At 51.7% G+C, this 26,252-nt stretch overlaps 7 protein-coding genes across 7 annotated transcripts; 4 read left to right on the forward strand and 3 right to left on the reverse strand.

Annotated features, from left to right (window-relative positions):
* Positions 1–444: 444 nt before the first annotated feature.
* Positions 445–2,680, forward strand: PG985_014875 (uncharacterized protein; the record flags this gene model as incomplete). Its single annotated transcript, XM_066834641.1, has 3 exons — positions 445–759; positions 840–1,921; positions 2,188–2,680. The coding sequence occupies 3 exons, from the start codon at positions 445–447 to the stop codon at positions 2,678–2,680; spliced, it is 1,890 nt and encodes a 629-aa protein (XP_066677251.1).
* A 1,336-nt stretch (positions 2,681–4,016) lies between these two features.
* Positions 4,017–7,477, reverse strand: PG985_014876 (uncharacterized protein; the record flags this gene model as incomplete). Its single annotated transcript, XM_066834642.1, has 11 exons — positions 4,017–4,037; positions 4,090–4,454; positions 4,522–4,829; positions 5,016–5,279; positions 5,335–5,440; positions 5,501–6,073; positions 6,123–6,500; positions 6,551–6,743; positions 6,804–6,827; positions 6,891–7,110; positions 7,401–7,477. The coding sequence occupies 11 exons, from the start codon at positions 7,475–7,477 to the stop codon at positions 4,017–4,019; spliced, it is 2,529 nt and encodes an 842-aa protein (XP_066677252.1).
* On the forward strand, positions 7,449–11,346 carry PG985_014877 (uncharacterized protein; the record flags this gene model as incomplete). Its single annotated transcript, XM_066834643.1, has 13 exons — positions 7,449–7,691; positions 7,748–8,280; positions 8,351–8,452; positions 8,510–8,712; positions 8,764–8,794; positions 8,842–9,026; positions 9,078–9,707; positions 9,861–9,963; positions 10,014–10,199; positions 10,300–10,450; positions 10,516–10,590; positions 10,636–10,695; positions 11,221–11,346. The coding sequence occupies 13 exons, from the start codon at positions 7,449–7,451 to the stop codon at positions 11,344–11,346; spliced, it is 2,628 nt and encodes an 875-aa protein (XP_066677253.1).
* Positions 11,347–12,499: 1,153 nt separating this feature from the next.
* Positions 12,500–14,331, forward strand: PG985_014878 (FAD-binding domain-containing protein; the record flags this gene model as incomplete). Its single annotated transcript, XM_066834644.1, has 4 exons — positions 12,500–12,760; positions 12,821–13,037; positions 13,109–13,940; positions 14,061–14,331. 4 exons carry the CDS (start codon positions 12,500–12,502, stop codon positions 14,329–14,331), a joined length of 1,581 nt encoding a protein of 526 aa, XP_066677254.1.
* Positions 14,332–15,177: 846 nt separating this feature from the next.
* PG985_014879 (Heterokaryon incompatibility protein 6- OR allele) lies at positions 15,178–17,216 on the reverse strand (the record flags this gene model as incomplete). The annotated part of the gene is made up of 2 exons (XM_066834645.1): positions 15,178–15,870; positions 15,906–17,216. The coding sequence occupies 2 exons, from the start codon at positions 17,214–17,216 to the stop codon at positions 15,178–15,180; spliced, it is 2,004 nt and encodes a 667-aa protein (XP_066677255.1).
* A 4,661-nt stretch (positions 17,217–21,877) lies between these two features.
* PG985_014880 (uncharacterized protein) lies at positions 21,878–23,793 on the forward strand (the record flags this gene model as incomplete). Its single annotated transcript, XM_066834646.1, has 2 exons — positions 21,878–22,702; positions 22,777–23,793. 2 exons carry the CDS (start codon positions 21,878–21,880, stop codon positions 23,791–23,793), a joined length of 1,842 nt encoding a protein of 613 aa, XP_066677256.1.
* Positions 23,794–24,083: 290 nt separating this feature from the next.
* PG985_014881 (uncharacterized protein) lies at positions 24,084–25,763 on the reverse strand (the record flags this gene model as incomplete). Its single annotated transcript, XM_066834647.1, has 1 exon — positions 24,084–25,763. The coding sequence occupies one exon, from the start codon at positions 25,761–25,763 to the stop codon at positions 24,084–24,086; it is 1,680 nt and encodes a 559-aa protein (XP_066677257.1).
* Positions 25,764–26,252: the final 489 nt, after the last annotated feature.

The following is a 26,252-nucleotide window of genomic DNA, read 5'->3' on the forward strand; positions in this document are numbered from 1 at the left end:
TAGCACGGGTTAGCTTTGTTGTATGCGCTGACTGTTCTTGGGGGCCGGCCCTCGCTCAGGAGTCGGGCGTCGGTGGCGAAGCAGTCCTCAAAGGTTGATTCGTTTTGGCCCCTTCAGATCTCGGCGACCTGTGTAACCCGCGTGTCCCACATTGGGGAGGTATTTCAAGATCTCTTGAATATTGTCAACTTGTCATTGGCCTAAGCACCCGAAATGTCTCACTGGTCACCAGCACACATTGCCGATCTGCCCTTCTCGTCTTGTTAGTGGCTTCAAGTGGAACACATAAATATCTTGCGAATATCCTAGCTCAGTTGCTAAAGTAGTTTGTAGGAAAGAACGTGATGAGGGTAATAAATAAGAGACATCTCTGCCTTTACAGCTTAATGGTTCTTGACCTATGCTACTACCCACTATCACTCCCTGAATAGCTCCACGACAACCATGAACAGCCCGGAAACCCACAGCCTGGTCAGCACCGAAGATGAAAGATCCCGGAATCAAACGCACAGAAGCTCGACAGCTTTGCTCCCAATACAAGGCTCCCAACAGACCCCACCTAGCGAGCCAGAGCCGCCTGCAGGCGAGATGACAACTATGAAGGAGGCGAAGCCAAAACCTCTACAGCGGCCACAAAGCGCTTGGAGCCTCTGGTGGATAGAGATCTTCAACTGTCTGCTCATGATCGGAATGCTGTGCACCATAGTTGGTGTCCTTTACCCCAACAATGGCAAGCCTCTACCGGACTTGCCGTATCACGTATGTACTCTTCTTCTCTCTTCTCCAATAAGTCATTCCAGCCCGGGCAGACATAAACCAGAGTCTCATACATGGTCCAGGTGTCTATCAACACGATTGTATCAATTCTTAGTACAACCCTGAAAGCCAGTGCCGCTCTGATTCTAGCCGAGGGTATCAGCCACTTGAAATGGAACTCGTTTCAGCAGTACCGCCTCTTAAACGACCTCGCAGTATTCGACAAGGCCAGCCGTGGCCCCTTGGGTTGTTTGCAGCTTCTTACGGCCCTTGTTCGGCGAGGGTGGCAGTTCGCTCCGCTACTTGCGGCGGCTTTGACCATCCTCACACTCGCCCTGGATCCTTTCACACAGCAGCTTGTTCGATATTACGACTGCAGACAAGAGAACATATACCAGAAAGCCGGACTTCCACGGGCGAATACCTATAACGAAGGCGGTCGGTCTGCTACCATCGCAGCGTCTGTGGTAGGAGTCATCAATCAGGGACTTTATAACCCAGATCCCGTCACGGCACCACTATTTTGCCCGAGTGGCAATTGCACGTTTGATCCTCCGTTCACGACACTCGGATTCTGTTCGATCTGTGAAGATATCAGCAGCCAGCTTGTGATATCCAAGGAGTCGGAGACAAGTACCGTCTCCACCCACCAAAACTCGTCATGGGTAAAGACAACGATTCCATCTGGTTCCTACTCTTCGTATGACGCTCCAACTGGGGGAACATGGTTTTCAATGAACTCGTACCTAAATGACGGCACGAACAACGCTTCGAATTGGGTTGACATCATCCAAGCATCTCTGGCCTTCCCGGGAGAACCGAAACCGCGTTGGTTCCACAACACGTCTGAGTGCGGAACTGCACTCAACAACGGCACATGGGCTTGCAGTGGCATCGGAGGCTCAGGGGCAGCTCGATGTAAAATCAAGCCTTGTGTCAGGACTTACAAGGCAACACTTGAACACGGACATTTTAAGGAAGAGTTGGTGAGGTCGTATTTGAATATGGCGTTTGTCACAAGTTATAATGCGACACTAGGAAAGTTCTGGTCCGCCGCCGATTTAAGATGTGCTGGTTTCCGGGCAGTCGAACGGCTACGAAATGAGGGCATCTACATCAATAACACCGACGATATCATACCTTGGAATGTGTTGGTCAATAACTTGTAAGAGAGCTACTTTCCCCCCCATGAAAAACATAGCTAATTTACGGCAGTGACGGAAAAGCTTCGATTTGGGCAGACAGTATAAGAGACACAGGCTGGCCTGACGAGCATAAAACCAGCCCCTCTAATCTTCTCCCAAACGATAGCAGTCTTCCCCTCGATATCTTGCCTGCGGAATGTCTATATTCCATACCAGAGAAAGCTGTGGCACCAATTCCGCACTTCCTCAATCGCTACTTCACTGGAATCGTACGCCCTGATCATAGTACGTCAGAAATCGATGGACCGCTCCAGATTGTTGGGCCACCTCGAATCCGAGCGTTTTACAACGACTCGTTTGCCAGCTTCGAGAGCGTGAGCAAAACCTTTGCCAACGTCGCAGAGGCCCTGACTATGCGAGTCCGATTGCGCGGGGATCAGACCGCTTCCGAGACCGCCAGAGAGGTGCTGAACAGACCGGCCTTGGGGTCCGTATTCGAGCAGAAGACGTGCATCCAAGTGAGGTGGCCGTTTCTGGCCTTCCCCGCTGCCTTGGCCACTTTGACGACCGCGTTTCTCGTCATCGTTGTAATTCAATCATCAAGAGATCCGGATGCGACTAATAGTTGGAAGTCCTCGCTCTTACCCATGGTGTTCCACGAATTCTTATTGGACGGCCATCATCCGGAAACCTCAGATGGGGATGCCGGGCTCAGTAACCTACGGGGAATGGAGGTCGTTGCGAAGAAGACGATGGCAAAAATGAAGCTGGAGGAGTAGTAATAAGCCATTGTGCTCGGCCATCGCTGTGGTCATTGCATTGCTACCACAGCGATCATATGCAACGTATAGGGGACTGTGAGCAGAACCGGGACCCGAGACGGTTTTCGCTCAGTTGAAAACCTGGAGACCTCCATTTTGTTCAGACTAATGGAGCGCATCGCAGACACGTCAGTACAGACATGTGAACTCAATTGGGTGGCATATGACAGATTGATGTGAAGAGCTTTGACAGCCTTACGCATATGGACTACCACCAATGCCACCTCATGTATGCCCTTTAACTCGAAGGGCGGAGCCGCCAAGCGATTTGTCCTAGCTTGGAGCATCGGAGTCTGGCGTTAACTTTGACGGCGACAAAAAATGCCCGCGCTGGGCGGTGGTGGGTGGTTTGTACCTCGCGCAAGGCTTCCTTTGTGCGTTTCTTTGGCCCTCAGTTATGCTCTCGCTTTTCTATTATACTGCCCGTAGATAAGTATCGAGAGTTGAACTTCCGCATGGATGGCCGCTTATCTTCGTTGAGAAGTGATGGCGGGATTGGGCGCCGAGGGTCGTTCGTCGTTGAGGACATGAAGTCTATTATCGGATGTAAGCGGTTTGTTCTGGTTCTGGTTCTGAACTTGGGCGTTCCGGTACGGATGGGTTGATACGGTGGTTGCTTCAATGTTGTTGTCTATAAGCGACTACATACTGACCACATCTTCTTCTTCTTTTTTTTTTTTTTCGATTCGTACCAAGGTTTCCCGGCCGAAACAAAAGACTCACAAAGAGCAGGTTACCTCATGAAAGAGTTCTGCCACTTCTTGTAGTTGTAGTCGCACGATGCGTGACTGGAAGTCATCTGAAAAACTGATGTTGAGCTTTTGAGTTTGGCATGCCGTTTTGTTGCAGGCTACCTAGTTTCCGCCAAATGAGTCACGTTGATTCTGAACCCCGGTCTAATATTTCTGCTATATCGATTGCTGTATTGATTATCGTATGGTGTGCTATTGTTGGGAAAGCATAGTGCTTTACGAATATCCATCAAGTTGTTGTTGCATCAATACTTTCTTCCGCTTTTGTTGTTCCTGAAGCATTAATTGCATTTGATAGTCCTGCAACGCATGACCACTTTGCGAATGTCCATCAAGTTGTTGTTCCATCATTTCTTTCTTCCGCTTTTGTGGTTCATTCAGCATTAATTGCATTTGATAGTCCTGCAACGCATGACCACTTTGCGAATGTCCATCAAGTTGTTGTTCCATCATTTCTTTCTTCCGCTTTTGTGATTCATTCAGCATTAATTGCATTTGATAGTCCTGCAACGCATGATCAGAACTCGACGCAATTCCCTCTGTCAGAGACAAATCAAAGGGTTCTATATCATGGGACGTTGTCTGCTCGGTATCCCCTTGCGGACCCGAGCTCACATGGCTTCTGAGACGCTTGGGAACTGGTGCTTCTATGGAGGAAGGGTGTCGCTTGCGGGTATGTTTGCGCAATTCGTAGGGTGTTCTAAAATCAAGATCGTAACCACACCCTGCTTCGGGACAGCGTAGTGGCTGCGAGTGGCGTGCTTCGTGATTTCGCAGGAGGTCGTGAGAGGAAAAGCCTCTGACGGCATTACCACAGCCACTAGTGTCGCACATGAATGCGGTGGGTTTGTATTCCGCTTTGAAGGCCAAGAACTGGGAATCCGTCAATCCTGGCAAAGCTCTCTTCGCTACCAACGACTGTAAGATACGACGATATAGTCGACAAGACCGAGCGAGTGGGAGCTCTTGCAATTCGGTATCTGTACTTCAGTAAGTACTTCAGTAAGGAGTCTGACTAGTGGTATTTCGCAAGGGGGTAATACTGACCTGGCGACGTCTGTGTATGCCGCGCAATCACCAACGCTGAGCTTGGGGACAGAAACTCGAGCAATATTGGATCAACCTTAATAGAACCATTGCTGGCCGAATCGTCGGTTTCCGAGGCTTTTTCTAAGTCACGCAATGATTCTGTAAGTCTTTCTGTTTGTGAAAGGAGCTTAGAGAGTTCCGGAAGCTGATGGCTGGCAGCGTCGAACCCCAAACAGGCCAGCAAGTGAGTTGTCCAGTACTGTTGTGCATACGGCACCAAAGCGTAAAGCTCCAAGGCGATGTCAATCTCCTTTTCGTTTGGAGTGCTAGACTGATTTAGTAGCTCCAATGATTGGCTCAGCTGTGCCATACATCCAGTTGCAACACTTATTTCACAGAGGAGGCTGTCTAGAAAGGGCCCACTATCTGGGTCAAGCAAGTACCTAGGGATATAGGTTAGCAACGATAGAAATGATGGACTTTGAAACAGTGATGTATTAGAGCAGTCATACTGTGGAACGGTTGAGTGAACAAACACTAGCGAATTTCCTTGCCCCTCTTCGATCAGGGGCTTGCATATGTCGGTTGCATTCGCCAGCGGCCTGGTCGTCCTGTCGATAACGGTATAATCGGGACGAAGGATCATGCCCAAGCGCAACATATGCTTGGATAGAGGCTGTTTGCCTTTGTTGCAAATGAGCCAGGCGAATAGACGTCGTATCGCGGGCAAGTGTTGCTTGGAATAGCTGGTGATGTTGTTCAGTATTCTTGCGTACCTGAATTGAGTGTCAGAAAACCGGTCTCATTGGGATTGAAATAGATCTCGCCTACAGCTCTTTCAATGATGATGGTAGCTCATGGACTTGTTGCAACAAATCGTGCACGCTGGGTGCATTTTGAAGCAGGTCCATAACTAGATGCACCCATAAGTACATTCCTAGATCGTGGTAAGCAACCAGCTAATGTCTCTCATCTCAGAATAGTGCATAACTCTTACCTTCGGCCTTCTTGAGGATATCCGATTCCAACTTGGTTATAACATCCTCCGCGATTTGGTCCCCATAGAGTTCAGTGATGTCCTCTAACTTGTCCCTTATGATCAAACCCATGTCCTTCTCAATCGAGCCTTTCTCTTCGCTCATTCTGAGCTTGCTCTGTTTGGAAAGTCTTTGGGCAATGGTTGGAATATCTTGGCTGACGAGAAGAAGTTTGAGGTTTTGAGTTGACTTGGTGAGATCAAGCAGAGTTTTGAGAAGATTCCGGTGTTCCGATGGCGCGATTTCGTCTATACCATCGACAACCAAACGAATATCGCCAGAGAGAGAGAAAATGTTGCCCAACATGGGCTTCAGTGTTTCGCTCGTAGGACGCCTTGACTTTCCCACATACTCATTGTAGACATACGATACAGCATCTGGGACAAGGCGCAGTAGCTGGGAGGCAATACTCCGCAGAATATGAGTACAGATACCCTGTGAGGGAGTTTGAAAGTCGCAGATGAAAAAGCATACTCTCCGATTGGGGTCATCGCGGAGGAACTTGATCAACCTGGCGCAGAGTACCGACTTTCCTGTATACCATATCAGTAATGCTTATGTGTAAGGATCGTAGCACTGTACCTGAACCTGGCTTTCCATTTATCCAGAGGACCTGTCCGCCACCGCCAATTTGCAGCCAGCTTCTGATTGCAGAATTCTGCAAAGCCCAATGTGAAGTACCCTCGAGATGTTTATCCAAAAGCACGTCTAGCTTTGCATCCCCCTCGGGCTCAGTACGTTCGAGCCAATTTAGTATACTCTGGAGCTGTTCAATGTGATGCCGTCGGTCACGTTCGATACAATCGGCTGACCATTTCTTTCGCAATTCTGCAGCTTCCATGATGTCGATGGCTACTGCGTCTCGATCTATCTTCTCGCTGATGCAAGCGATACTCTGTAGTAGGGTGTCAAACCTATCGTTGAAACGACCCCATACCGATGTGAAGAACATGGAAAGTCCTTCTGAGTGTTAGTGAAACAAACAGACCATGGAAAATCGGGTTTCGTACCTGGTTTGGTGATCCATGAGTAAGCCTTGCGATGGAACTCGAGTATATCTTCGAACAGATAGGCGATCATTTGCTGGAAAGACTCATGGGTCGGAAATGCGTTGGCGTAAATGGCGAAACGCGGCATTTTCGAGCCAATGTCTGCATATGCTGTGAGCACCTTATCCAGGGCGTGCGCGTGGTCTTGAACCGCCTAGAGATATATTTAACAGATACGACTAACCAAGTAGATTGGGCTCTGGATATCTCATACCAGGAGAATGAATTTGATGGGTGCCTGTCCAGGGAGATGTTAGCAAAGAAAGATTGGCTTTCTACGGATGCTGATTCATTCACTGACCCAAATCCACGGAAGATAGTCGGTGCCATTGCAAGCCACTTCGACTGCCTGTGAGAACCTCCCCAGGGCATCAATGAAAGGCAGGATTCGACCAAGGTTTCGGAGTCTTTGTGTCGCTGCTAGTTGTGTTTCAATCTGTTGGATTGCAAGCTTCACATCGCCTAATTTGGTGATTGAACGGATGCGATCCACCTCGGGCGGAAGGAATCTCCTTCCGGAACTGATCACAGGCACGTTCAATCAACCGTTGAGCCATTGTTCTTGCTAGCCTGCGTATTGATTACACTGGGGTGATAGATGAATGATGAATGACAAGAAAATGATTTCTCAGAAGAATGGGCGATTGGCACAGTTGCATGTGGCAGTGCCCCAGCCCCTGGCCCCTCAACACGTAGCATAGATGCCACCGGGTAAGCACTAATGCAGCTTCGCCTCGTTAGGCTGACTTGCCAGCCCAGCAGGCAAGTTATCACTTTTCTGGGACTCGCTTCTTCAGTTTCGAGGACTCACGGGCGAATCTTGCTAAATTGCAACACGCCATACCAGTTCAAATCCAGAATGACGACAGAACCTCCTGCGAAACGCATCAAGACGAATGGCTATCTCTCTGACACTGAAGTGTCTAGCATCATTTCCGTGGTCGCAAGCACACCAAGCGATACGTCTACAACAATAGACGTCTTGACAACTGCAGCTGCCGGAGTTGAAAGACTCTCGACCCCAACGAACAGTGCGTCCAATTGTTACACAATTGCAAACTTGGATGGAGAAAATGATTACGAACTGATTTGCTATGGAATGGTATCGACCTTGCGTATAGCACCCTCCTTTCGCACTGAAACTAACTTTTATGCAAGCTCGTTCTATCTCTGAAATGCTCGATTGACGCGTGCAGGAACACACTAAGCGCAACAACGTTGTTCTATTGTGGTTCAAATGGAGAGGTATGCGTCCTTGGGTCGGACTCTTCTATCGGACAGCTATCGTCTCGGGACAATGAGCTTCTTCACCTTTTCCACCAGGAGGCGCTTAGTATAGAGATGCGACTTAACTTACAAGAAGGTCTAAATCTATCCCTGCAAGAGCTAGATAAGATCTCCGCGATCCTTTATGGACCTAGGAAACTGGGCGCAGATGTCGGGCGCACCCTCCAAGACTTGAACATTTACCTCCAGGATCCTTGCAACGCAGCACATGATCTGCCTTACTGGAACCCCCACAGGTTTTCCAACTCGGCAGATCTCCGCACTTCGTATTGGTGGCACATGCCTGAGAAGGCGCCCGTGAAGGAAGAGCTGTTGTCCGCGGTGGATTTCCTAGAAGCATTTACGACCGGTGGCGATTTGAAAGAAACCGAAGGGTCAATTCTTCTGAGAACACCACTCAAAACGTCTGTTCCCCAGGCCCTCACAAGCTGAAGATCACCGTGATGCTGTGTATTACTGACAATCCATCACTAGTCATCAGAAGCAAGCCCTGACGTTCATGTTGGGCCGCGAGCAAGGTTGGCAGCTCAAGGGTGACTCAGATATCTGGGGAATCCATGATTCAGATGGAAGACGGTAGGTAGACTATCCCCATTACGCCAGTAGATACTTACCTTTATCCTCTGCTTATAGCCAATTTATTAATCGAGTTGGAGAGTCGCGTCACGATGTACCGCCTCTAGAATTCCGAGGCGGCATTCTTGCCGACACTATGGGCTATGGGAAGACGCTTGAAATAATTTCCTTGATAGCCTATGACAAGTCTGCCATGGAGACTGAGAAAAAGCATCAACTACCCAGGCCTAAAGCCACTTTGGTAGTAGTCCCGGCTCCAAGTAAGATCTTGGATATGTTGAAATCCAGGGACCCCAGTTAACACGTCCTAGTCATGAAATCCTGGACTGAGGAACTAAAAAAGTAGGTGATTCCGACCCAATGCACTGCAGAGCGACTAATGTGTACAGGCACCTGAAGAGCGAGTCCATTACCTGGCGTTGGCATGCTGGGAAGTCAAAGCTACGTCAACCCAGCGACATCCAGGATGTGGACGTGGTACTCATTACATACACCGCCCTTGCCTCAGAACGACGGAACAAGGTGAATAGCCTCATATTCGCACATATTTGGCGCAGAGTCGTGTTAGACGAAGGTATGGACCTTGTATCATCCAGTCTTGGCTATCCTGGCTAAGTCCATCCAGCCCATTGCATCAAGAACTCTGATGGAGCCACTTCGAAGGCAGCCTGTGAGTTAGAGGCCGAGCGTCGATGGGCAGTAAGCGGCACGCCAATCCAAAACCGTCTTGTTGAGCTTCAGAGCCTGCTCCGTTTTCTCCGCGCATCTCCGTACAACGATAAAGATGTATTTAATCATCAATTCGTATTTGCCTGGCAGGAAGGCGAGGCGACGAAGGCTGTAGAGCGTCTGAGGAAGCTACTGAGCGCTATCATGCTGCGCCGGTCCGACAAGCAGAGCATGCTACCAGCAAGAACCGATATGAAACGGGTCCTTCGTTTCAGCGAACTGGAATTGGAGCATTACGACAAGGCAAGAGGCAAAGCACTGGCTATAATCGACGAGGTCCTCGACTTAGATGGTCCTGGCAACACCTATACCAATGCTCTCCAAAAGATCAACGCTTTGCGCATCATCTGTAACAACGGAAAGCGATCCTCCAGCTTGACCCAGGTTATGGATAGATCCGACAGTATCATCGAAACTGACTGGAACCCATCGGCAGCTCAGAAGACTTTGGATCAGTTTCCACTGCTTGGTCTGTCAGTCAACTGCTACCGATGTCGTGATCCTCTTGACGCGGCCAGTCAGCAGGGTCTTCCTCCACCCATGCACATAACAAAGTGCCTCCGGCTATATTGCTCGGTTTGCCATGATCAGTGGCCAACAAAAGCTGCAAGAACCCGCAATCTGTGCGATTGTGAACCAATATGCCCCCTGACAAAAGTACAACTACCCTCATTTCCAGCAATGACTCGCATCGATAGCGTGCCGACGTCTCCCTTTGACTATCCCACGAAGGTATCCGAGCTCATACGAGACCTAGGAAAGTTACCTGGAGATGTCAAAAGGTACGCCACTCCTCTTCCCATTCTTGGACAGTGTGACTAAACTGCCGCAGCATTGTGTTTTCCTTTTGGACCTCTACCCTAGATATTTGCAAAGAAGCCCTCGATGATGCAGGTATACGATGTGAGCGAGTGGACGGCACAGTAAAACCGAAGGAAAGAGAGAAGGCCTTTGTCAGATTCCAGGAGAACACCAACACCCAGGTGCTCCTTTTATCTCTTTCCTGTGGTGCTGTCGGGTAGGTTGCCTCCGGGTTTGCTTATCAGCCAAGCCCCAAGACCCAACACTCGAAAATCTCGACATTCCCTATGGAAACTGACAAGATACTCTCATTCTAGCCTCACATTGACAGCCGCATCACGTGTCTACCTCATGGAGCCCCAATGGAACCCGGCAATAGAGGAACAGGCATTGGCAAGAGTTCACAGGATCGGCCAGACGAAGGAAGTCACAACCATTCGTTTCATTATAGAAGATACGATTGAGAAGGTAAACAGTTATACCCTAAGTTTGCCCTGGTACAGTACCTGTATGCTGACACCATCGGATCTCAGTATGTTTCGGACGTCCAAGACGATAAGAAGGACATTATGTCGGTTCTGCTCGCGTCGTCCAGCTCCTCTTCTCGGGTATCGCAAGAGCGTTTAAGAGTACGTATAAGACACTGAATCCAGACGAAAGAAAGGAGGGAAGCTAATGTTGCTCTCAGGAGTTACGAAACATTCTACAATGAAGTAAGCATTCAGCAATAAGAGCTGCTCAGTATTGTGGTATTGCATAACGGGGTTCTGAGCCCGTGATTCACACTTGATGCACTTACTTGACTGATGTTGGTACACCTCGGCATGGTCATAACTCATTTATGTATGGTGGACCCCACACTGGTGTAAGAGGATATCTACCGTGTCTTCATGCCGACTTCTACCATTCAGGAAAGCGTCACTGCAAGTGCATTACGACGCTAAATCAGTTGCCAGAATAGTCCGTAGGTCCAATGTGATATTCAGGCTAGCGATGACGGTCTGGTTAGTCTCCCTTTATGATTTGCAGTTTCCAGAAGGTGATACAATAGGTGATGTGACGAAACGGGTTCTGAACAGCCTGATATGTGATTGTGGCGTTGGTCGTGTAACACCAGCTTACCACCATCATGGGCTGATGACTTTCGACGGTGTACCAGAATTAGACTGAAGTCGGGGTCTATCAGCATCAGATGACTTGTTCGATGCTCACACAACAATGTACTAGTACAGTTCTAGTTTCTCACTACCGGGCGAAGATCTATGGAAAAGCGAACATCACATATCGTAACAGGGCCAATCATGGAGACCGCCAAAACAATCGATAATCTTGCACTTCTTGGAGTCAGCTCTTATCTCAGATAACAGGGAGGACGTGGAAAACAATCGATTAAGCGGTGACGTTTTTAGGGGCCGAAGACCGCACCATCACGCGCCCATCCCCGGAACATCTTGAGACAACACCGCATCAAGTTGGTGGAATGCTCTGGTCTCTTCCCCCGCTCTCGTGTGAGATGCACCCCTGTAGTTCCCATGTCGACCACGACAACACGTTTTCCAGCTACATCTAGGTCGACGGAACGGGCGGAGGAATGATACACTGCACCCCCGAAGCAGTCGAAAGCAGTCCACGGAGCTGTTTTGAGGCGTACAAGTGCCCCAGTGCAGAACAACAGATATTTGTAGTGCACACAGTTATCAGCTTCACTTTGGGCTGTCCGCCTACTGTTCACTTCGCCCCATAGGCACCCGACTACTCGAGTGTTGAGACAAGTGTCCCGGGAGATTTGCAAAATCAAATCCGCAAGTTGAAAGTCCTGTATTGGTTTCACCTTAGCCATGTTATGAAGCCATCGGGATAGCGATTCCGATACTATGTCCCGCCCTACTCTGGACCAACCCCCAAAAGCGTTACTTGGAGAGCGAGACGGCGAATACGATGAAGCATAGAGACATCTGAGAATCCTATGCCGACAGCAAGAGCACCGAGCTCGAAACCGTTTTGTACCTCTCAATTTAGACTGTTCTCAGCAGCCATGATGCCAGCGCCGCCATCTTACTACGTCCCTTCCCGCCAGCAGTATCTAACCAAGAAACAAAACATTCACCCCGAAAATGCTTGACCGCCAGGTCGGTCTCACCTGTATCGAGCTCTTACACGTAAGGTGAGAAGACGGTGCTGACCACCATCACATTGAAAATTCACATTGAAAACTGCCCGGGCCAAAACATATTTGGCGTCAAATATTGGTATCATTTCTGGGATCCCTGTCTGATCGAACCCGACCGAAATTTGTGCTGTTTCCCACACCTCAGCCCAACTCCCAATCACCAAATCACCCAACACGCCGGATGGAGCGATGTGGGCGGTGTGATGGTTTAATGGGGGCCAAATGCGCTTCTATTGATTTACTATAAGAAGAGCGTGTCGTTGCGCTGGTCATTCTCATGACAAACAGGCACCAACTCAACAAGGCTTCCCCAACCAGTAATATTGCACCCCGAAAGATTCATCAGGATGCGTTTATTCCCACAACTTCTTCTCTCCCTTACTTGGCTCGTGACAAGGAGCCAAGGAGCGGCAGTAGCAGACCCGTCCTCGAAACAGGACCTGAACAAAACCTTCAGTTCTCAGAACGTGGCGTGGTCACATCCCGATATCCTCTCGTTCCCCGGATCCGAGGAGTTCACCAACGCCACCTGGAGATGGGATGTATACTCCCCTCCCACCTACCGAGCGGCGATTACGCCCCTGAGCGAGGACGATGTAGTAAATGCTGTAGGTTAACTCGCCCGTGATCTGGGGGAATGAGAACGCGACGACTGAGATGGGTTATAGGTCAAAATGGCTACCAAGTTCAAGATACCGTTCTTAGCTACCGGAGGCCGACACGGACATACGACGACTCTCGCCAATTTGAAGAACGGCCTCGCCATTGACCTGAGCCAGTTGAAGGACGTCAAGGTCGATAAGAAAGCCGGGACCCTGACTATTGGCCCCGGTGTTCTTTTCGCTGATATCTTTGACCCCGTTTATGAGGCAGGCTATCAGATCAGTAAGCTTGAACTCTTCTCCCGTTCAGTAGTGTCAAATTTGGTCACCCTACTTAACATATCACAACCATAGCTACGGGAAGTTGCAGCTGTGTTGGCATGACTGGCGCCGGCCTCGGTGCCGGCGTGGGGCGCCTGCAGGGTCTGGAGGGTCTCATGATAGATGCAGTGCAGTCTGTCCGGATTGTTACCGCAGACGGAAAGGTGCTGGAGGCTTCTGAAGAGTCCAACGCTGATCTGTTCTGGGGCATCCGGGGAGCCGGTGCCAATTTCGGCGTCATTGTGTCGACGACCTTCAAGTTGCAGCCCCTTTATAACGATGGTGTTTGGACAACGGCCGATCTGATATTCCCTGGCGATCGCAACGTGTCTTATTTTGATTTGCTGGACAAGCTGCACCCTCTTCCCCCTCAACTAACCATCGAAACCATCATGTCCTATAACAGCACTCTGAAGCAGGTAAGTCACATTCACCATATGCCCTCTACTAAAAACACATCTTCTGACGTCGTCATAAACCACAAGCCGCAACTCATGGTGAGCGTGGTATACGCCGGCTACCAGGAAGAAACACTGGAGGTTATGAAGCCGATCCTTTCCCTCCATCCCACATATCAAACCATCAAAGAGATCACGTGGAACCGGATGAGCTACGAAAGCAGCTTCGGACTGGACCAACCGTCTTGGTGCGTCAATGGGAATCTCTATGCCAATTACGGCGTGAATCTCCGCAACAACTCAGTAGCAACCTGGCGGGAGAACTACGACAAATTGGCCAAGTTCTGGGCCGACACGCCCGAGGCACAGAGCTCCGTCGTTGTGTTCGAGACTTGGTCGATCCAGGGAACAGTTGCCATCCCCGACGACCGAACGGCCTATCCTTGGCGCGACGCCACCACCTACGTGTAAGTACCAAAGCCCTGATTCCAGGCACCCGCAACACGCACATACGAAACCCCTTCCCCCACCCCCATCCTTATTCTGTTCTAGCCTGCAGCCCACCGCTCACACCCCAACGACGACAGAATGCTCCAAATGCGCTGGGACCCCCAGAGCCCCAACGCGGCGGCCGTCAGCGCGGCCGCCACGGAGATGGCGCGCGAGCTCCGCAGCAAATACGCCGCGACCTCTGGCTACGGCGGGCTGACGGTCTATATCAACTACGCCATCGGCGACGAGAAAATCGAGGAGGTCTACGGGCGGGCCAAGCTGCCCCGGCTGGCCGGGCTGAAGAAGAAGTACGACCCGGACAACGTGTTTGGCTTCAACACGCCGCTGCCCACCGAGTACCCTTGAGAGAGAGGGGTTCGCGCTCGTAGGGCGCCTGGTCCATGGGAAATTGGATTTGGGGCGGGCTGGGCCAGGCCAGGTGGGAGAAGAGGTTTTATGCATCCTTGAAGTTGAGGGATGTGTCGGGGGGTTTTAATCAAGTCCATGGATGAACGAGATAGTACGATCTGAGAGTCCCTTTCTGTGTGCTTTTGGGAAGGGCCCCCGGCACAGCTTGTGTGCATGTGTGGTACTTTGTTGGGGACGGTCGGACTGCCGTCGCCTAAAACCGACAGGAATCAAAGAAAGAATGGGATTCTAAAGTTGGCCCAGACTGAGACACTAGGCATTCCTCTTCCTGTTGTGGCTGCCGGTAGCAAGGTAGCAAATCCGTCTTATGTATTTGCGTATGCTATTGATCTGATTGGCGACAGAGCTCTGTCACAGCGCACAATACGGTACGTGCTGGCGTCTCGCGTGGTTTGCACGCTCTCTGATTGGGTAAAAAGAAAATAGTTCTCGCTGGCATTGCTGATTCCGCTGCTAAAGGGGAGTGAGCAATGCTATCTTGCAGAATTTGACCAATGTGCCGTGCCCTATGATGAGGCGGCGACAGCAAGGCGCCAAAGATACTTTACGGGAGGTAAGTACACAATTCCCAGCTTGGAGAAGAGGCATCGGGGGAACTGGCTATTCCCCTAGAGTTTGCGAAACATTGTACACTGATTGAATGGTCAATGTATATGACTGTCGTCATGGTCTACCTTGTCGCATCTGGTATCAATGCAAAGATCAATTTCCCACCTTGCTTACATATCATAGTACTTGGCGCGAATCCAGCTCCAACCTAAACCATTCGAGCTCGCCAAATAACTACTTCAAGTTGAACCATTGTTCCCTGGCTCCCGCGTTGTCTACATCTTTGTCCTGATCAGGATTACCCAAGCGGCCGAGCAAGTGGTCATAACTATATGTTTGTGTCTTTACCAATCCGCTGAGGTACGCATCACCAATCAAGACCCAGTCACTGCCATCCACCTGGCGTAGCACGATGGGGACCGTAAGTCCAGAAAGTATGCATATCTTGTCGCCAGCTTGCGACCGGGGAGCTGCAGAGCCCATCCGACCGCCACTAGTGACGAAGAACCGCCTGTTGACGTGCCTGGTGCGAATCCTGTCCCAGAACAAGTCCAAAGACCTGTCTTCGCCTTCGTCTTGGCTGGCGAGTCTCGGGAACGCTGGGCTCTGACCTGGAGGTTCCAGATCCTCGTCGCTCGCGTATTCGTTGTCCAGGTCCGCGTCATCGAAATCGGCCGGTTCGTCCTCCAGCAAGACTCCACTCTCGGTCGGGACATTGCCCTCGGTCGGCCAGAACTTGGCCACTAAAGACTGGAACGCATAACGGTAGTCATCGTTGCAATCGCGTGCTATGGGTTGTTTGTTTGGATGTTCGGCTCGCATTTGAAGTGTCGTTCTGAGCGAGCCAGCCAATTCCGTCCGATGCACATGGGGATTTGCTGCCAGGGCCGCGTCCCAAAGCTGACTTATTATTCGGAGAACCGTTCCCTATACGCTGTACATATTGGCTTAGTACATCGAACGCCGAAGCAAGGCCGGGAAGTAATGGGACTGCGGTCGGAAATTGGCGGGGGCAGCTGCTCGCAGACACCGGAAACCGTGTCTACGACTACCCCCGCAATGCGTAGGATGTTCTGCGGCGTGTCGGTGTCCACTTTCATGACATCGTGCTTGGAGTACCTTTCGATCAAGGAAGATAGTGGTTTGTAAGAGCCCCGGGCTGCGTCTTGAACAAAATGATATCTTGGAACCCAAGAAGGGAAACCCGTGTCTGAGTGGTCCCATCCGTGTCTCGGAACGAGGCATTGGGCCTGTAAAAGCAGATAAAGGCCGGCTGCAGAGCACATGGCGGCTTTGGTAGCATTGGTGTCTATTTCCACCAGCGGTAAGCTGTAATCTGGCGAAAAGGACTTGCGAAGTGCTACTTGTGTCTCGTCTAGAAGATCCTCTTTCAGAAGTCCATATAGGGCAAACACCCTATCCTTTGGGTCCGTGGCCCCCAATCTCGGATTCGACACCAGCACAAACAGGGGATGTGATTTCTCGTCTTGTATCTTACCGATCATCACCGTGTTGGACAGCCCAACCCGGCTACCGGGCTCAAGGTTCTCGTCGGAGACGCTGTGTGTTATGTAGTGCGTTGTTTGGACAAGGTGCCGCCAACACATCTGATATTTCCCCCAAAAAACATGGACATGTGTGGAGAGGACCACCTCCTGGATAACCCAGAGCCTAGTGAACCAAGCAGCCGAGAAGAATGCGCCCACCGCATCCCAGTCAATGTTTGGAGGGAATGGATCAGCGGTAGACTCGTCCCAGAACTCGCCATACCTCTGGGCGTTCCCGAATCGTATCTGACGCCAATTGGCAACCTCCATGATCATCTGCATCGACTTTTGGGCTGTCCCGTTGTCCCTGCCGAGCCAGACGAGTGTCATGGCTGATCGCTCGTAGATAGAACGCATCATGGCCACTTGTTGGCTCCGTTCATCCATGTCAGCTTGGTTGATACACACGGCATCAATCCAGACCCGGCGTTTCTTTTGGGCAATGCATAGTTCGAGAAGTACATCGTGAGCGCTTTCGGACACGGCGAGGTTACGTCCCTTGACGGTGATATTCTTGGCTTCCATGGCCCCCGTATCGCCCCAGCACCATGAGATGGCATCGAATCCTTCCACCTGCTCGTCCAACATCGAGGCATATTCAAAGTCGAACTGGATAGGGTCTGTGCTGGTTATGAGTAGGATCCTCGTTTCCTGGCGCTTTCTGTCAAGTGGCTGGTAGAGTTGCGAGGCATGGCTTTTCCCATCATCTGACACTGGCTGAGCCATTGTTAACGCATGCTTCGTTATGGAGGTATGCTCTTTAATGAAGAGAATATTCTATCACGATGGCTGAGGTGGGTAGGAAATTGTATTTCAATATGGGACTTGTTGCTTCGGGGTTGACATGTGGGTTATTATTCCGGTCCAGGCAGAAGCGCCCAAATGGAGGGTAGCAATGGAGTCCGGCTGCATACGCCGTGACCGCCGATCTATCCCATTCAAGACACGGCTCTTATCACCTCCTGTACTTCTGGTCTGACCCGCAGCTCGTGTCAGGTGTCCGTTAGCAGCTGACGGACACCTGCTCTAGCATGCTACTCAGGTGCGGGTTCACTAATACAGCGGCAAATAACGCCATGAATGGAACAGAAAGCATTGCACGCATTGAAATAAAATTCTGAAACTCTGGCATTCCCACGCACTAATTCAGGAACAGGTTATCAGCATCTTTGTGCGGTAATCCAGGCTACTTCTGATTGGCACCCGGAAAGGCTGTCCCGAGTCAACGTACGAACCCCGTAGCCGCCTAGCTTCGCCCAAGGTAGAGTCATCTTTCTCCGAACCACCGTCTGTTGAAGGTTCCCAGTCCCGCCAATCCGTCAGGTAGTCGAGCGGCCAGGACATTTGTATCGGTCCTTGCTCGATGCTATAACCGGTAGCGGTTTCGCACGGGCCAATCAAGTTCGGATTATCATGGTCCTCCAAGGTTTCGCTTGAGGACGAATGTGCTGTCAGGAACAAGGAAAGCGTACCCTGTCCATCTACCGACAATCTTGGGTGACGGCGCGCCATGGAGGAAGGGAAGAAGATGGGTTCCCGTAATGTCTGAAAGCCTGATGGGAAACCGTGATGGCTTTGACTCCGTGCTGGAAAAGGCAGACGAACGATCTTGGGCTTGCATGACAGCGGCGGCAAGGCGGCGTATACGCAATCCGGCCCCCATGAGGTCAGGAGGAGGGGAATCTGGAGGATTTCGGTTACGAAAAACGACATTGTTGCCGAGGGGCCTAGTGCAGAGAGCTCTAGTGCCGAGTCCCCTATGCGAACCATTTCGAGCAGTGAAATGGATAGATGGCATTGCATGCCATGACCCACAGGTGTCGCAACCAGAAGGAGGTAGATCAAGCATTGTCCGGCCTCTGGGGCGTGAAACTCCTTGTGTAAACATTGGACGGAGCTAAAGTCGACTTCAGGGAGCTCTGGGAGTGTTGCCCTCTCGATGACACCGGTCACCGTATCGGCCAGACAGAATTCGTGGGCCGAAGGGCTCCAACATGCCCACGGCTCTGAATGGTGAAATGCGACAGGGGTAACAACATTACTGCATGCTGACCTCCAGAGATACGTGACGGGTTTGTCATCCTCTCGGGCGATAACTAAGAAGTTCTGATGGGTAGAACGACCGCCGCTGCGAGTCAGAATGTCGTCACAGGATGAATTCAAATCTGAATCACTGTCCGAGTCCGACCCAGATTCTGATGGCAATTCCGACTTCAACGAACTCATAACAACACGCTCCTGCCGATCATTATCAATCCTATCAGCCTCTCTCGCTTCTGTTCTCCACTGCATAGCGACGACAGGGAGTTTACAGTCTGGTGACAGTTTCGCAGTGTCAAAGTTTGAGGTATAGGTGACAATACTCCTCCAATGCGGTTGAGATGAGCCCGGGATGTCGGTTTCGGTATCACTGGCGACTTGAGTTGGAAGTGTGGTCAGGCACTTCAGGCAAGATGGAGAAGGGAAGTGCCTATGACCCCGCAAATGGGTGCATTCCTCGACGGGATTGTCGAAGGATAAACTGCTACAGCTCCTTGCAGACCCAGACGCGTTCTCAAGCGCAGGCTGTTGCTGCCTCTTTCGTATCTCTGTTTCGATCCGGTCCTCCAAACTCATATTGCCCGAAGCAAGAGTTCGGCATTGTACGCGAGGCGAGAGCCATTGATTGATTGTTGGCCACCTTGACCTCCATTGATCATCCATGTAGCACTGGTTCAGATTGCCGGGTACGAGTTCAACACATGACACCATTGTGTCACAAATCGATCGAACTCAGCCGTTCGCGATAGACTGACCCATGCCGGCAGCGGCGATCCGTAATGTATCTCCAATGGGTTCGATCCCAACGGCGTTGTTGGAATGAAAGACTGGTAGCTAAGTGACTTGCGATGCCGGCGGTAATACACAGCATAAAGGTGAGGTGCGACAACAGATTGAACTGTAACACAGTTCCAAAAGGCCGAGCTCTCCATGAAAGACTCGACTTGACGATGCAGCTTGCTTGTGGGTGCGCAGCTACTGAGATGTGCGTGCCAGAATACGGCGGCGTACTTCAGGAAGGCATGGTCCTGATCGTCCAGAAACTCCTTTCCAAATCCCGGCTTGTTGTATCTTGGGTTAGACAGGTATTGGAGGCAGGCTGTTCCCAGCTCCTGATTGGCACTTTCTTCCGTTGTAAAGAAGCGAACGACTGCCGGTGGTGCACTCATACCTTTGCTGAAGGAGGCCAAAAGAACACGCCTCTTTCTTTCGAAGTGTTCCTCGTCAGGGTATTGACCGGCAGTATCATTGGATGCGCCAGATCTTTTGCTCTTCCCCGAACCGATACACTGTAAGAGAAAATCGTGTGCCGATTTGTGTATGAATCTCAGTAGCGGATCTTCTGAACAGCCCGGGAGGGAGCGGTCGAACACGATCAGTCCTGAGCCAAGATCTTCCAGCACGGAGGGCACCAGCATAGTATGTGGCAAGGGGTATGAAGTCGGCGATGTTACCACTGTCAGCGCCTGCGACATCTCACTCAGCCTTAATGACTGGAACGACACAATAAGAAACGCGAACATCTTCCGGGCTAGCTCTTGCTGCCACATTTTGCGCTTCGATAGGCGATGGAGGGCACGCAGGTAGAGACCGTTCAAACCCCGGGGGAATGCGTCAAGCTCTCTTAATACTTGTTTCTCGTCGTTGGTCGAGTTATCATTCAAAACTCGAAGCATGATGGTTGCCCAAAGAAAGTTGCCTTCGGACTTGTCGACCACACGATCGATCATGTGTAAACGTTTCGGGTTGATGCATTGGTCATGTAAGAACGCTTTGATATCGGTCTTAATAGAGTCGACAGTAGCTTCGATCTCGGAAACGTTATATCGCAAGAGATGGTGGCGAATCTCACGCTCCGGTCGACTCGTGAAGAACCATTTCACGATTCCATATGTCGATGTCTCTAGTAGCGTTCCCAGGACAGGCAACAGGCTTTTGCGATCCCGACACTCGTCTAATCCATCGAGAATAATGTGCACTCGACTGATATGCCTGATGAGTGCCCTAAGCACGTTTGTTGCAGTTTTGACATCGCTCAGCTAGGTTGAGCCCTTTTCAATGTCGGACATGCACAATTGCTGGACAGCATCTGGAATTGACCCGTGAAACGTGAGGAGGCCCAAGGCTAACGCCCGTAGTGCCTGGATGGTAGTTCTTCTTAAGGGGTCGTTGAACGAGAAAAGAAAACTCGCTGTACGGAGGCTGCGACCTTGCAGATACCCGGCGACTGCAGATGTGGCAACTGTTTTGCCAGCACCAGGGGGCGCCAGCAGAACCAAAGCCGTCGATTTCGTGGCCTTTAGCCATGTCTCGAACTCATGTTGTTGGAGTAGCCATTCGCAAGTATGGGGATGGGGCATCTTCAAATGTGCTTGCTCCTCGTGGTCTGCATCCACCTTGATCCAGGAATCAACATGGCTTTTCACATCGTCCCCTTCAGTGGGCTGTTTACCAATTTCCGAGGCCATGTGGTTGTGTGATTTCAGGTCGACCTTTACTGTTGTATTGATCAATGTTGAAGGCGAATTGGGCCTTTAGGTCCTTTGACAAACGAATATATTGACTTGGTAATGAATTTACTCGATAGTGAGGATGCGAGAGACATGGTAGGGTGACGTCAGCCTTCGTTTTGCACATTACTTGGTTTTCTTTCTGCCCTCCGAGCTATGCCTATGGAGGGTGACATTATCAGCGGATGTAGCAAGCCGTATGCCAAGGTGCAACTGCCGACGAGCTTGCCTTGCAAGGCATCATTCCCCCGCTTCCTTATCCCCCAATAAGGAGCACAGATAGGTCATGTGAGATCTGCGACGCTTACGTGGCTGGCGGCCTCTCCGAACAGGTATGCCTAGAAGGCTTGGTTTTCACCGCTCCTGTTGCGTCACCCATATCTTTACAAATCGCAAATGTGTCTTTCAATAGAGCGTGTCGTTGGTGCCTGGCAAAGCCTCATCGTACTCACCCCACATCCTGCCTAAACGCCGGTAAGCTGCATTTCTACATGAACTGATGCAGCATTCTATCGAATCATGGAAGATTGCTTTATCTCAGTGAGCTGGAATTGTATACATGGTGGTTCTTCTGGCACACCTATCTGATCTCACCAGAGCATGATGTCCGTCAGTGCTATGAATCACTGAGGAGAATTCAGCATATCATAGTTGTGTTTGCCATCTGATCCAGATGTGTTCCTCATCGTTACCCTAAAAAACGTATTACATTTCCCAGCGAGATACTGCTGCCCTGATAATCACGTCGCAGACCTGCTTATCCTGCGGCCTTTTTCCACCCTTTCCATAGACAAGTATTCCAACTTTAGCCTCAGCATTCTTGTGTCTTCATTCATTATGAACCATCAAACAGACAACGGTTCGCATGCCGAAACTATATTGAAATGTGAAATCAAAACCTGGCATACCCGCGAAGATGGAAAAGGCAACAAGCTCCGCGTGGCCCTGGAAGGTGATGACGCAAATGTGAACGATGATTCCGGAAACCATGCCCTAGTTCTCGATCGGGTGTTCGACAGGAAAGGGCACTTGATCTCGACCACACTCACTGTCAATTCATACCATATACTCCAAGCACTGAAGGATGTTGTGCACAGCTATCCAACAGTTGCTGCCAATTTCACCGAGCCATTCGACATGTCCAGCCCTTTCCAGATGCTGTACCACCACTGGGAGGACCTGTACGCCCACAAAGCTGGTCTATGTGACCAAGAAGACGACGACGCCCGCATGCACCTTAATCTTCTCCTCGCGTTCATGAAGTCGGAGCTCGGCGGTTCCAAAAGATCAATCGAAAGACAGTTCGCTAGCGGACGCTGTGAATTCAGCAATGCATGGCTCTTGTTCAAGCCCGGTGATGTAGTCATCACGCACTTCAACGCTCATGCTTGGTTGCTGAAAGTGAACAAGACTGCGTACAAGGAGAACCACAGAGATGGAAAGTGGCTGGAGTTGCAGTGTACGCACACCGGACATGATGGCAAGAGTCCTGCCGAGACGCGACATACAATCGAAATCTATGAGAGAGACAGCTTCGCCCAGGGTCATCCTGAGGACATCGTCAAGCTCCCAGCCTACCCCCGGAAATACCATGCCGAGGATGGGGCACTAGAGGAGCGCCTTCGCGCGAGAGGCGACCGATATATGGCGATCGTCAACACTGTCTCGGTCCAGAACTATGACGGATCTGCCGGTATCTCAAGGAAATACCTCCCGAGTTTTTCGACCCTAGGCAGAGGAGCAGCTGGCAGGTTTGGTGCTCGTACGCCGAGAAAGGCCGAGTCGTCTTCGATTTGGCCTCTTACCTTGAAGAGCAGTACGGACCGGAAACATCCATACCACGTGATGGATCTACGCTCGACACGGCTCTGTGCCCTCCGTACGCATTTGGATATTCATGCAGTCGTAAGACGTGGGGCCGCTACCTCGTGTCCAACGTGCGGGAAGCCACATGGAGACCAGACCCCATGTCCAGCCTGGAACTGCAGACGAACCAGAAGATGCTGATCCAAGCCCTAGTCGCGTCGCATGACTTTGCAAATCGTGACCGCGACCAAGCGGAGCAGAAAGGCAAAGGGCTGGTCATCCTGCTGCACGGCCCGCCCGGCTCGGGAAAGACCCTGACGGCCGAGTGCGCCGCCGAGCTCTCGCAGCGGGCCCTGCTCAGCTGCTCCATGTCGGAGCTCAACAAGCACAACAGCGCCTGGTACTTCGAGCGGCGCCTGGCGCAGGTCCTGCAGCTGGCGACGACCTGGAAGGCCGTGGTGCTGCTGGACGAGGCCGACGTGTTCCTCGAGGCCCGGCAGAGCGACTCGCCCGCCCACCAGGAGCGCAAAGCGCTCGTGGCCGTCTTCTTGCGGCACCTCGAGTACTTCTCGGGCATCGTGTTCTTGACGACCAACCGCATACATGTCTTTGACGCCGCCATGAGATCGAGAGTCCATTTGGCCCTGGGATATCATGAGCCAGGCGCGGCCGCGCGGCGTGCCATATGGAGCTACAATATCCACCAGCTCCCGAAAGAGCAGGTAGATGCGAGCCTCGGGGAAATGCTTGACCGCCTTGCTTCCGAGGCCCTGAACGGGCGTGAGATTGCGAACACGGTAGCGACGGCGAATACGTTTGCTCGGTCTAGAAAGGAGCCACTCCGATTCCATCACATCGAGACGGTCTTGGCTGTGCGCAGGGACTTCGAGATGGTCTTGGGAGGTGTCAAGACGACTGATGGGATCGGGCCTCAGCCATCGAGTTGAGACTAAGCGCAGAGTTTAGAGGACGTTTCCTTGACCAGTCAAAGAGTGACGGGCATAGTCGTAGATGACATCTAATATATATCAACTCCTTCTTACAACTAAGATAGGTACGCTCACATGTCTTGCCTCTCTAAGTAATGCATCTCTCATGATACCTGGAGGGATTCTCTTTCAAGACATGGTGCTCAGGTAGGCTACGATGTTAGAAGCTGAGGATTCCAACCAGCCACAACACAAACAGGACGCCGAATGACTTGGAGCTTCTCAAACCGGTTGACGTCCGAATCCTATTAGCAACCACCCCTAAGGAAACCCACCCTCACTTTCCCGGTCCTTAAGGCATTATTTCCATCCCCCCACGGTTTCTCAAAGGTCGGGTCAAATTCGTCGCGCTCCACGCCAAACCCCTCCCGTATTTTGTTGGGTGCTCTTTCCAACTCACTTCCAAAGGGATTCGGCCCATCGTCGTAGAGAAAACTTCCCACCTCACCCTCCACACGAATGACGCGCTCAATCCCGGTATACAATCCTTCCTGGTTGCCAACGGAAATGATTACTTTGGGCCTTTCGTGGGCCGGGCGGTCGCGCCAGCCCAGCCGTTCGCGCATGTCGCAGAGCAGACTCCGGTAACTCCCATCGCCATAGAAGCGCAGGTTGCTCAAGTCCACATTGCGCAGAGAAAGCGCTAGGGCGGCCAGAAGCGCCATTAGGTCGCCCTGGAACAGGTGAAACCCGTTCAGCCCCAAGTGCCGCAGCCGCGGCCAGCGCTCGACGGGACAAAGGTCGCGGAGCCGCAGCCCGTCCTCATCGGGCGGCGCGAGGTCGTCGTCCAAGCCCGTGCCAAAGTCCTGGTTCGGCGTCAAGTCCGTCGCTATCTGCACGTGTTCCAACCTCCCGGCGCCCTCCAGCAGCCGGCGCAGGTCTCCACCGCGGAAAGGCGGCCGCTCGGCCCCCCACTGCTCCCAGGCCACCAGCAGGCCGAGGTCGAGGCGGCGAAAGCCGGGCCTGCGCACGAGGGCGGCGAGGTCCCGGTACTCCTCGCACGCCGGGTCGTCGAAGAGGCGCCAGTTGAGGCCCGTGGGGAGGCCGTGCGCCTCCACCACCAGCTCGGACACGCCGTGGTCGTCGCGCGCGGCCAGGGCGTGCAAAACGACCGAAACGCCGCGCCAGCGCGCCTTGTGAGCGTCGTCCCACGGCGGCGCGCGGGCGGGCGTCGAGACGGCGTGGCGGCCCGTCGGCCAGCCGCGCGGGAGGGGGTAGTTGAAGCCCCAGGGGAAAGCGCGGATCATGGGGGTCGGGTAGAGCGGCTCGTACAGAAGTCCATGCGCGGCCGCGGTGACGGTGATGCGGCGGAGGGCGGGAAAGCGCGCCAGCCCGTACGCGAGGGCGGCGACGTCGGACTGCGTGGCCAGGACCCGGTCCTGCTGGATGAGGAGGCCTTGGTAATAGGCATAGGACACGGGGAAGGGCAGCTGCTCCTCTGCCTGCCGGTCGCGATCACGGTGCTGCGGGGGTGAGGTGCTGTAGTGACTCGGGTGATCGATGTAGTCGAGCTGACGGCCTGATATTGCGGAGAGGTTCAATTCACATCCTCGGACATACGAGATGGGAGACGCTTCGGGGTCGGTCAGACCGTAGCGTTGAAAGAAGTCCTCTGGATCATACTGTGGATCATACTCTTCGTTATCTTCGACGTCCCCGGGGCTGTCGCCATGAGCGGGCAGAATCGCGTCGTCCCAGATGAGTTCGGTGACCTGAGTACGATATATGTCATGGTCGGCGATGGCGCGAAGAACATCGACGTTTCTCTCATTGGCTGATAAGAACACACGGGTGATATGCAAAGGCGTCTTGTCCCTTAGACGCGAGCAGGTGAGGCGCAGGCGCTTCCTCTCGCGATTGCTCAAGTTGGAGAGAACGAGGTCATGGAGCTCGGGGGGAAGACGGGCCAATTCCGCATGGGGCTGCATGGCGTAGAGAACTTCAGCTGGATGTAAGCGACCTTTAATTAGTCAAGTAAGATACATACTTATGTATAATCATCAGTGGGGCTTCGGTGAAAAGAAGATAGCCTAAAGTGGAGAAACTGTTGCCTAGAGCCGATTTGCAGGACAGGCACTGCTCCTTATCGAAAAAGGCATTCTTCCCCATAGAGCCCCAGTAGATCAGCGGCTCGACAGGGTGCACCTGCTCCTGCTCCTGCATCGTCGTGTTCCGCCCTTTTGTTCTTCTTCTTTTTTTTCTTTTGGATGAGCTGGGACAATCCGTTGCTTTGGTATTAATTTCGGCACTTGAAAAGCAAGGGGTGGGGATAAGCTCTTGGAGCTCTTCCATCACCATCTTGAACTGTGAGCCATAAGCTGCCAGTGGCTGGGCATGAACATAAAGATTTGGATTAGAATAATATAGAAAACAGGGATTCGAGCGGTTCCTAGTAGAAATTTTAAGGCTCACGCTTC

The sequence above is a fragment of the Apiospora marii genome (assembly GCF_038362585.1).
Source record: "Apiospora marii strain CBS 49790 chromosome Unknown utg000012l_segment0_segment0, whole genome shotgun sequence".
Taxonomy (NCBI): domain Eukaryota; kingdom Fungi; phylum Ascomycota; class Sordariomycetes; order Amphisphaeriales; family Apiosporaceae; genus Apiospora; species Apiospora marii.